At 39.1% G+C, this 11694-nt stretch overlaps 1 protein-coding gene across 1 annotated transcript; it reads left to right on the top strand.

Moving 5' to 3' along the window:
* Positions 1 to 10536, top strand: LOC139963420 (kinetochore-associated protein DSN1 homolog). The gene is made up of 10 exons (XM_071964165.1): positions 1 to 417; positions 1302 to 1440; positions 2947 to 3049; positions 3836 to 3909; positions 4576 to 4642; positions 6207 to 6282; positions 7671 to 7814; positions 8227 to 8362; positions 9001 to 9088; positions 9820 to 10536. Exons 1-10 carry the CDS (start codon positions 392 to 394, stop codon positions 9888 to 9890), a joined length of 924 nt encoding a protein of 307 aa, XP_071820266.1. The 5' UTR covers positions 1 to 391; the 3' UTR covers positions 9891 to 10536.
* Positions 10537 to 11694: the final 1158 nt, after the last annotated feature.

The following is an 11694-nucleotide window of genomic DNA, read 5'->3' as shown; positions in this document are numbered from 1 at the left end:
CATTTCATAGTGTCATACAGAGCAATATTTTAACACATTCTGCTTGCTATATTCAGCAACGAAAAGGAATGGAATTGAAAGAAAGGGTTTTTACTTTACCTACATCACACCTCCTCTTTGAATGTCATTCATTTGACTGGCGCGAAATTGCAAAGCTATGGAAAGATTTGAAAATTTGAATTGTTATCAATTTCTCTCACTCAATTCGCCTCCTGTGTCGTACTTATTTGTGTCAACACTTGCTTCAGTCAACCAACGATATTTTGGCAATTTGTATGGGACAGAGTCTACTTAGGATTAGGACTAGGAGGTTATCGTGTTTCCACATACGGAATGAAAAACTCTTAAAATTGTGAACCTGTTATTTCTGGTACCAGTTCCACGAGAAAAAATGGAAGGACGCAAAAGACTAACAAGGTTTGTCACCTTAATTTATGCTACTAGCCTATTACTGCTAGTGCTACTACTAGAAGTAATAACCTTATATCAATCAATGCCAGGAATTAATTTCTTCACATTTTGTGAAGCAGTTCTGAGTCTTGTGTTAAAAATAATAGACCTAGGCCTAGGCCCCCTAGGCTAGTAGTACTATAGCCTATGCCTATGGTTCTCTGCACAAAAACTAGCCTACCTAACATACAGTAGCGCCTAACTTAGGCCTAGCAACTTTTCCCTAGTTATCATCAAATATTATGGGACACAGTATCAGATAATTGAGTTAGGCCTAATCGATCTTTGCTAACCTCATATTCCCATGACTTAAGATTTAAAGGCTACTCTGTTATTTTCATAATGGTGCAAGCAACACATTTCACAAGATATTTTATTCAAGTTGAGAGGATTATGGTATTGAAATCTGTTTCCACACATATATTCATAGACAAACATACATCTGTTGTTAAGCTTACAATAAAATATGTTATCAGGTGAATTACACATGAAAATCTATCTGAAATAAATCTTCTTTCCCTACTTCCCTCCATCCTCTATTTTTCAGCCTGGGCCCAGCAATACAGTTTAATCTGAGAATTTGCTTAGATTGATATTTATCCTTGCGGATGAACTTGAGAGATGTTAGCTATAAAGCTTTATTATGTAAAGAATTTTTGGGGAGGGGAGAAGGGAGGTAAATAAAAAACTTCTTTGTAACTTGTAGAAGTTCTTCAATGACCTTTGAATCAAAGAAGACATGAAGATCAGCTAGCTAGCAAGCGCAAATCCATACTTAACCCATTATTTAAATTCACTCATCCAACTGAGCCTGGAAAGCCATTAAAATGGGTTGGATTTTATTTTCTCAGATCTGCGGCCAAGTCTCATCCGCAGCAGCTTCAATCAGAAAACAATGAAGCTAGTTCACCATTGCTGATAAAGAGAAGAAGAACGATGCCATCCAAGTACGAGCCAAATTACGGAGAAAGATTAGAACAGAAACAACAAGTATGTAATCTGTCGTTAGTTCGTTTCAAGAAAACACATGATATTCATACTAGTGCTTATAGTCAACTCCTTCTTTTGTAGTGGATTAATCGCATCGCTCTTCTTGCAATTACTCGGTTACAGTTATGACGTCACCACTGTCATTTTTACATTGCAGAAAAGGTCTAAACAAATCTTTTCTCCATGGTGCACTGTCTTTATTTGTTCTTTTGTGTCTTAACGTGGGGTGTCTAAATCATGTTTAAACACCTACCAAACAAAAACTGAACAATTTTCAATCTGCAACGTTTCATAAAACCCTTCATGTAGTAAATCAAAAACTTTTGAATGAATGTACGAGGCTACGACAACTTCTAGCACTCATAAAAGCAAACATGCAAACAATGAATAGATGTAACACTTTTAGCAGTTTGATGATTAGTATGCAAGAGTTTTCTGTAGAAGGACGTTCTAGGCTCTAGACTAGCGGGATAGCAGGCACATATTTTGCACATTGAAATTAAACTACACCGCAATCGACACACTTGATCAGACATCCGATAAATATGAACCAGGCCAGAAATGAAGTAATTGTAAACATATTTGAAGAAATTACAAATACTTTGGCAATCGTAAAAGATTAGTAAGTTAGGAATTGCGCAATGATTAAACATTGCTAGGGCTGAATGTTGCACTGCAGAACAAGCATATTACTGGCAAGCAAACGCATGAATCTAACCGGAGCAGGTGCTTGCTGATTTTTAACACAGCACAGTGTTAGTGTAGCACCGTGAGAACCTGTATACTTTTGCGATATTTGCTGACAAACTGCTTTAGTGTTGTTTTTGAACTTAGGTTAGGCTATTTGTCAAAAGCAAATTATGTGTAGTGCTAGCTTGTAGTCGAGTATATCGCAACTTAGGTTGTGAGTGCGATTAATCAAACTTCCAATCTGGACTACTGTAATTGGGACTACTGGCGATTACATAATCAATTACGACTATCAGCACTACATGTATACCTTTGGATGTGTTCCTTTCATGCTTTGATATCTCTGTGATTTTTTTGTATGAAATATATATACCAAATTTGAAATATGTTCTTTTCTGTTGATTTACAAACATTCCCCCCTCCCCCCCCCTATAGAACTCTATTGTACAGAAAATAAAAAAGAACTGTTGGAGTGGTTCCTCTACAGCTCATATGAGAACAACAATATCCTAAGATGATCTCTTTTTGAATTCTAAAATTCCTCTTCCCTCTAAATTCCTAAGATGATCTGCATTTTAATAAGAATTTCACATTGGTCAGTGACTAACAGATTCAGATATTCCAGGTGAGTAAGAGAAAAGACCTGCGCTGAGACTGGCTGTAAAGAAGATCATGACTGTTTAAATAGCATTTGAAAAAACAAATAACAGTCTGGGCAACAACAAAAATAGCAGAAATATTAATAAGACCTTACACTATAAACACCGGTCAGGTCACTAAAATTTTCTCTCTGAATAATTTTCTCTCTTGTTTTAGAACACACCCACAGACGCTAAATCAGATAAGAAACGAAGAAGATCGAGTTTCGTGAGAGGGCGTTCTCGAAAATCCATCGGCGTGGTTAACACAGAGGTTACAGGTAGGTCAAGAAACCGCACGATTTCTTTAGCTTTTTTTGCCTTATGATCCTAATGGATAATTTTCTGTTTTACCATGATTGATTGATCTTTTGAATTCTAATTTAGAAAGTACTAGATGTCTAGATAAGTTCTCATGAGCCAAGGAATCAGAAATGTTCTCATCCTCCCCTTGCTCTAAATGCTGTATCAGTTTCTCTGTTATATTATTCCCTTATGATCTCCCCCAACCCTCCTTCCCCCCCCCCCCCACCACCTGAATTCCTCCCCAATTCCTGATTTGTATCCCTATCCATCCAAAGTGCTATTAAAGTTTGCCATAAAGTTTTGGTTAAAAAAATGACAAGTTTTATCAAGGAAGTATATTGACCTTTTTTTATAGAAGAGGGGGGGGGGGGGGGGAGAGAGGTGAGATGGTTGAGAGGAATGAAATAATTGGGCTAATTTTTGCAGAATAAAAATTTTTGATTTCTTGCTAGTATGTCTCCTCATCATTCATATAGAATCCTGTAATATTTGATCAATATACTTGTTTCACTATTAACTAACATACTGGAGCCTTGTTTTCCATTATTGTATGCAGCCACAGGGGTGTTAGTAGGTGGTATCTGAAGACTTAAGCTCTATGACCTCTCGGAAGCCTAGCCTACTTTCTGCGGAGTGCCTTTATTTTTATCGACATTACCTCATCCCACCCTCCCTCCCCCATCCTGCTTGAATCCGGTTATAAAATTTGTATCCTCTAGTCGTTCATTCAGATGGTCTAATGGTGTGTATTAATCTTGCAGAGATTCATATGAAGATTCCAATGGATGAGACGCCAGAGGAGAGACTGCGGCTTCTTAAGTTAGCTTGCTTTGAGGTGAGAGTGACTCTATTTTTGGTATACTGTAGGCCGACACAGCTGAAGATGAATCTATTTGTCATTTACTGCAGGACACAGTTGAATATGACTCTACTTGTTGTGTCCTTTTAACACCCCTGAACATTGGTCTGTCAACCCCCTCCCCCTCCTCAAGTCTGTGTAGGGGTCGCGGTCCCTACTTATTGTTGCTGCGTAAAGACATACCAACATAAAGGCCATCCAAGTGGGCTGCCGTACAGGGTGAAGGGAACAAAATAAGCTTCCATTCTCTCTCTCTCTGCCTCTAGCTTATGACTACAGATATTAGGGAAGCTGCCATTTTGTGAGTAACTATCAAAGTTGATTATGAGCTGATTGCATCGTCTAGCAGATGCTCCCAACTCTCCTGGCATATGGCTTACATTGCAAATTAACGTTAATATTCTGTGCAAATTTCAGTGGGTGGGGGGGGGGGCAGTGGAGTACAGTTGTGTTACTAAATGAAGTAGTGAAATGCAGCCAATGATAACCAATTAGGTCTGTTGTTTCCTTGCGATTTTATTCCGATGTACCATTCTTGACGACCTTTACAGATATTGATTGTTTGAAATAAAAATTTGAAATATAGAGTACTAATATTATTTTGTTTCTAAATTTTTTACTTATTTCTGCTCTTTTGTACAGTACACTATGAACAAACTGCACGAAGAATTTCCAATTTTGGAAACGATGGAGAACTTTAGACCAACTGGTTAGTACCACCTCTTTCTTATCTTTCAACAGGTTTGACTATGTCCTGTTAACAGTTTTAAAGTTTTGACAATTTTGAAACATGGTAATGGGGGTTTTAATTAATCGGTATTGTTCCCAATGGTCACCTTGCATCAAACTGTAAGATCTCTTAAAATACAAAAGCTTAGAGAATTTTGTTTTTCTAACTCAATACTTTTTTAAATGCCTTAAAAAATTCCCCCTCATCCCCCTCATTTGCAGGGAAAAATTATTTGAAAATATGAATTAAAGAAAATTACTCACAAACTTAACAAGATAGGATACACTTTAAAACACGCTGGTCTCTTCCAACGGCGATATCCCTCAGCGGCCACGACCTTGATGACGACGATTCTCGGTCCGTTGTACCGCGAAATTCACTGGTCCTCGACGAAGTTTCTCGCGATCCCAGAAACAGTAGTCACCTTCTTTCCGGCAATGCTCCAAAATAGAAGACGGACTTCCAGCCACAATAGAGTGAAGCACAAGTCGAACTTCTCGCCGACTAAATATTACCAGAGTCAGTCCAAAATCAGCTTTATAGCCACCAACTCCTGGCGTAACGAACTTCCTCAACGGAGACAGAAATTCTTCACCTTCTCCGAAATAAACACTGGAAAACTGTACTTTCACAGCAAAGTCCTCTTCAAACTTCTGAATGGAAGTGTAGAATCAATCTTGGTATCGATATCTCAATCCTTCAGAAACTACTGGCAGTTGAGCACTGACGATATATAGTAGAATGGTATAATATGTGTCGTCGCTTGTATTCGTACAGAAACTCAGAAACTCTCCGGTCTGGGCTGGCTTTTATACGATTCGCCATGTCAAGAATCATCTAGATCTTTCCCGAGACACCTGAGTAACAACGCGACCCGGTTTCTCTATTTCGCGGAAGTCCTTTGCATCTCTCGCGAACGTTCCAGAGAATCCACGAAGATGCCGTGCACAGCTTACACGCGATTCCACGTAAACCGACGTTAACCCGAGACCAGCGTGTCATCATAAGGAATATACCAGAACAATCGTGTATTATAACATTCTGACACGGTAACCCGACCTAATTTCTCAAATACTGATTTATCACGTAGGCAATTTCAATTACTCTCCACATGATAACATTAGGTTTCTCACTAGCAGTGACTAGCGTTAGGCTACAATGGGCCCTCGTAACAATATGAACATGCCAAACAATATTAATATTAGCAAGTATGTATTAAACTGACTTTATGCGGTTGAACAGAACGCCATGATGGAATAAGAGCCCTCCTAGACAACATGCATTAAAGAACAATGTGTCTTCAATCACAATCTGCTGTAACTGGTTTCCATTCCAAACCCTCGATTTCGATGGGGTGAATCCATGCAGCTATACTCCTTGTTACTGTACCCTAAGTTCTCATTGGAACACCATACATTTTTAATACCACTGATCATACAGAAAATGTCGCTAAAAGTTCTCCGTGCGAGATCTGGTGTAACATGGCGTTTCTTTGAAAGGATGACAAATTTTCAAATTCTTATCTTCCTCTCAAACCCGACAGGGAAAGAAGAATTTCACAAATCGTTGCAAGAATTAGTCGAAGATGGAACCCTAAAATCTGCCTGTTACAGTAGCAGGTATGGAAACTTTAAGACTGTGTTGTTTATATTAAAATTAAATCTGCCCTGATTCTTATATGCAAATTAGGTATAGTCTAGTCAGATCTACTGTGAAAGTGTTGCAGCCTGGCCAACCTGGAGAGTAATGGTTGTTTTGAAAGGTAAATGCACCCCTCTAGGGTTTACAGTGTAATACCGGGAATTAATTATATAGTGTTCAAATTTTAGGTAGCAATTTTTGTGATGGCTATAATTTTGTAGCAGTATAAAATATCTATGGTTTCTGGGCTTAAAAAAATAACTGTACATCTTTGGGCTTGTACAGCAGTTTGCTCATTTTGCATAACATAGTTTTGCAATGCAATACTGGATAAATCGTTCCCTGTAATCATAAGTAAATCTTAATGCCCAACCTTCTGGTTTAGGACTATTTGCAAGGCAAAGTACATTGTAATCGCTACCAGCTATTACTAGTTCTGTGTGATTCTCACTTCTACTTTCACCCTGAGTAAGTGACTTTATATATGTATATATATATATATATATATATATATATATATATGTATATATATAAATGATTCTTGGACAGATAAATCTAGGAAAGAAAAGAAAATTTCTGGGAAGTAACCTAAAGACCACGACACCATTCGGTTTAAACATCAGAAACGATCTGCCGTCCCAGATAAACCAAAACAAATCCTTTGAAATTACCATGGAATCGGATTAAAATAATCCGGAACGGATCAAAATTATTCGATTTTCCAAAACTTCTGCTAAATCCAGCAGAAATCAGTAAGTCGCTTTGACTTCACAACCATGCGGACACACTCTTCTCTATAAAATAGTTTCAATTCCTGCTACTCCTTGTCACTTTTGGTGATCATGCACTGAAGAAGAGCTAGTCTTGCTCGAAAGCTCTGCAAACACCAAACATTGGCTGTTTTCCCTCATTAACTTAATTAAATTATTGTATCTCTCTCGAGATCCAGCCTTTCTCTAAATGCAGCATAGTTGTTTAATAATAATAATAATATTGTAGATTTATAAAGCGCAGACATATCCACCGATAACTTCGGCGCTCAAGGCGCATCACAATATTACCCTGGTCAACGATAACCTGTCAAACATATAGAGACAATCCCTCCACATGGCAGCAGCTAAACAGCGCCCAGCTGACAGTTTATATCACAGGTACCCATTTATACACCTATAGGTGAAGAGAGGCAAAGGAGATAAAGTGCCTTGCCCAAGAACACGACGCAATGATCTGGTCAAGCCTCGAACCTGCAATCCTTAGATCACAAGTCCACTGCCTTAACCACTTGACCACAACGCTCTCAGTTTTTATGTTATTCCTTTTATATATATAAATATATATATATATATTTTTTTGGTTTGTTCTAAAGTCGGAACGAAAACCCTTTGAATTTGGAGATGGAGACACACATCTCACAACTGGACGAGAGGATTAAGACCTTGAGTGACGAAAGTAAGCAGTGGGATGAGATGCTGACATCTTATACTCAGAGGACAGAAGAAGCAACAGCCAAGTAAGACACTCAGGGGTGTAAACTAGTCCGAGGGGTGAGATGAGGGGTAAACGCAGGGGTATGGAATGCCCCCTAGGGGAGGGAGGTCAGGAGTGTGGAATGGTCCCATGGGTAAAATGAGGGGGAACTCACGGATATGGAATGGTCCCGGGGTTAAGATGAGGGGGGGAGATGGTGGGTATGACATGTCCCCAGGAGGAGGTAATGGGCATGGAGTGGTCCGAAGGGGGTACGATAAGGGAGAAGATCAGGATTGTGGAATGGCCCCAAAGTTATGATGAGGGGTAGATCGCTGGTGCAAATCTCAGATATATCAAACTTTTCCTTATACCAATTTTTTTTTTTTCCCCTTCCATCCATCAAAGGCATCACAAAAGTCACACAAACTGTTCTTCTGTTTTCTTCTTTCTAGACCTGAGCCACAAAGTATGCCTGTTAATGAGCCAGAGACCCTCAGCGTGACACAGAGAAAGCTGCTCTCAGAGCTACCAGGCCTGGATGTTATGATATCAGCAGCTGGCAAAATTCAAGAAAACGTAGCCCTACAGGTATGAAATCATTATCGCCCATGACAGTTAGACCGGTGGGGAGGCGGGGGGGGGGAGATACCCCAAAACAACCCTGAAGATTTGGTGCCCAATACCTATAGGTTTTACAAAGTGTTCTTCAGTCAACTAAAACTTCTAACATTCTAACAAATCACTTGTGTTCAGTGATTAAGGAAGGGTTTTATCATTTATGATTCGAAGGATATCCATGTAATGTTTCTGCACATTGTTTGTTTTCTACCAGTTTTCAGATTTTTTTTTTGTTCATGGGAGGTTTGCAGATCATACTGCGAGATGACATAAAGCCGTTGGTCTCACTTACTAGGCAGGAACGGCATATAAAACCGGCGGGATAGATCATGACAGACTCGATCTCCTCAGTTACTTATCGAGATGAGAGGAACGTCTTTCCCGAGGATACACGACATAAATTCCTGGGAGATGATCGAACTCCACGATCATCAATTCCTTTTTTACTGAGACTAGCCCTCATCACTGAAATATGGAAAGTCTATAAGTTCAGGGAATTCCTCACTTGCTGATTAAACATCTATGTGATACAAGTGTACTTTAGCGGTTCAGTTTTATTGATGGAGCATTTTATATTTCTTTCCTTCTATATTTCTCTCTTGACTAAGGTTAATCAGCTGGTAAATTCGTGCAAACAGGTCGAACAATTCCAAGAAAGCATGGACGCATTTCTCTCTCAAGAAACTAACAGACTTGGTAAGTTACAAATCAAGGTTTTTAAATTTTGCAGATATGTATCTTACAGGTAGCAGAATATCCCTTTGGCCTTGACAAAATTGCTGGAAATTGTTTACATCTGTAGGACAAACAACGAGATTGTTTGCCAAAGGGATGGTTTTCTAGATTTGGGGATATTTTGTCAAAGTATCTGGCAGTCGCAGAGTGAAGTGATGTCGTTACGTGCAATCGAGCTAAAAATTGTTTTTTTTTCCCTTGATAATATTTACATCATTAATCCACAGAGGCAACAGTAACGTTATGATAAAAAGTTGAAATTTGACGGAATTTCTAAATAAGGCACACATTATGGCTTTGCAAACATTCCAAAATGTTAACTGGTTATTGCTAAAACTTTGGATTTTTTTGTCCAGAGAATCTTATTTATTTTTTTATTTAAATCTTATTTTCTCAGCAAATCAAATCTCTAAAACTGTTGAATTCTGCTTATAATACAGTCATAAAGACTGATAAAAAAGTTTGTAGTGTAAATTCTGTTTACAGAATTTTTACTGGGGAATCAATGAACAAGGTCAACTTCATTTGAATATTAGCATTTCTGAAACTGTTAGATCTAACCTGTCCAAAATCAATCTTTTTGAAATTAATGTAAAAATTATTGCAACAAATTTCTAAACTGTTAATTTATGAACTTAAATATGTCATTGAAATTTTTAGCCCGATGGTTAATTCTACTTTTGCTTTCACAGCTAAGGAATCTGTTCAAGGATTCACGGCCATCGACGACCCACGCACACTACTTGAGAAAAGTGGAAAGTGATGAGGAAAAAAATATTATATACCACGAAAGGATGGTTTGGGGGAAAATTATTTAAAATTATTGTCTGCTAGACAGGCAATGAATTGTGCTCAGTTAATAGCTCTGTAAAAAGTATGTTCAGGAAATAAAGTGCAAAAATTTGAGATTCAATTTTTCATTGCACTTTCTAAAATTTTGCATGGGAGTGTTTTTTTAATATGATTTCTATTGCATTTTTATGTGAATGTTCACTTTTGTTTGCTTGCTTCATCTTTAACATGTAGACAAAGTTGTGTGATGAACTATGAAAATAAAAATAATGCATCTGAGGTGAACAATAAGTGACAATAACCAAAAACAAGAAAAAACTTTTCCCATGAAAAGAGTGGAGGAAAGGGAAGTCGAGGAAGGTGGAGCAAAGTGAAGCAAGGTGGAGGATAAGGAAGTGTTACCACTGTCATTATTGGGTATAGAGACCCTCTTTAAACTGTTTATCAAAATTTATTTGTTATTTCATAATGAAGCTTCTATTAAGATTTCCAGAAAAGCAGCAGTGATGCAATTTAATTATATCACAGCTGTATTTAGTTTGGTCTATCAGTTGAAACAGCATAAAAGAGAACAAAAAAGGAAACAAGGGAGAGTCGAATGGTTCAGGTTATTGAAGGACACAGTTGCATTACAGTTGCATTATCACTCAGCAAATTAAGATGCTTCCTGTAAAGTAGTAGGTTCACATTAGAAATAATGGCTTCATACTTGAAGGTAACTATTTATATAAGTTTTAAGACTAAAGAACAAAAAAATGAATTAAACATGAGATTGTATTTACACATATCTTTGTATTGCACGTATCTTTGTTTTCTGATTCATAGTCGATTGTATCATTTAAACTTACGCCAACAAGCACTGAAGGACGTCAAATTATCGGACAGGATAATGTAAGTGCGGTACAGTACCAGCCATTTTGTCATTCCAACTGTGTGCCAGGGCAAAGTGAAATTGTACCAGGGACAAAAACATTTTTTACTTGCATATTTGCATACAATGTTAACTTAATACCTTTTCTACATTCATGAAATTTAGCAGAAAAGTACTTCCAAAGTTGATTATATGAATACAGTCTCGATATCAAATCAAGCAGATCCCTCTCCTCCTCCACCACCCCCTCCCTCTAACCCCTCCCTCTAACCCCTTCCTCAAACCCCACCCTCTAACCCCTCCCTCTAACCCTTTCCACTTACCCCTCCCTCTTACCCCTTCCTCTTACCACACCCTCTAACCCCACCCTCTAACCCCTCCCTCTAACCCATCCCACTTACCCCTCCCTGTAACCCCTCCCTCTAAACCTCCACCCTCTAACCCCTCCCTCACACCCATCCCTCTAACCCCTCCCTTTTACCCTCCCTCAAACCCCTCCCTCTAACCCCACCCTCTTGCCCCTCCCTCTAACCCCTCCCTCAAACCCCACCCTCTAACCCCTCCCTCTAACCCCACCCTCTAACCCCTCCCTCTAACCCCACCCTCTAACCCCACCCTCTAACCCCTCCCTCTAACCCCACCCTCTAACCCCTCCCTCTAACCCCACCCTCTAACCCCACCCTCTAACCCCACCCTCTAACCCCTCCCTCTAACCCCTCCCTCTAACCCCTCCCTCTAACCCCACCCTCTAACCCCACCCTCAATCCCCTCCCTCTAACCCCTCCCTCTCTAACCCCTCCCTCTAACCCCACCCTCATACCCTCCTCTAACCCCTCCCTCAAACCCCTCCCTCAAACCCCTCCCTCTAACCCCTCCCTCTCTTACCCTCCCTCTAACCCCACCC

This window comes from Apostichopus japonicus, chromosome 22 (assembly GCF_037975245.1).
Source record: "Apostichopus japonicus isolate 1M-3 chromosome 22, ASM3797524v1, whole genome shotgun sequence".
Taxonomy (NCBI): domain Eukaryota; kingdom Metazoa; phylum Echinodermata; class Holothuroidea; order Aspidochirotida; family Stichopodidae; genus Apostichopus; species Apostichopus japonicus.
This window is presented reverse-complemented; position numbering and strand designations above follow the sequence as displayed.

Excerpts from the sequence above, each read along its gene's own strand:
- LOC139963420 (XM_071964165.1), top strand. The coding sequence starts at position 392 with ATGGAAGGACGCAAAAGACTAACAAG. Across the intron at positions 418-1,301 it reads GGACGCAAAAGACTAACAAG|ATCTGCGGCCAAGTCTCATC; the intron begins GTTTGTCACCTT and ends TTATTTTCTCAG. Across the intron at positions 3,050-3,835 it reads GGTTAACACAGAGGTTACAG|AGATTCATATGAAGATTCCA; the intron begins GTAGGTCAAGAA and ends TTAATCTTGCAG.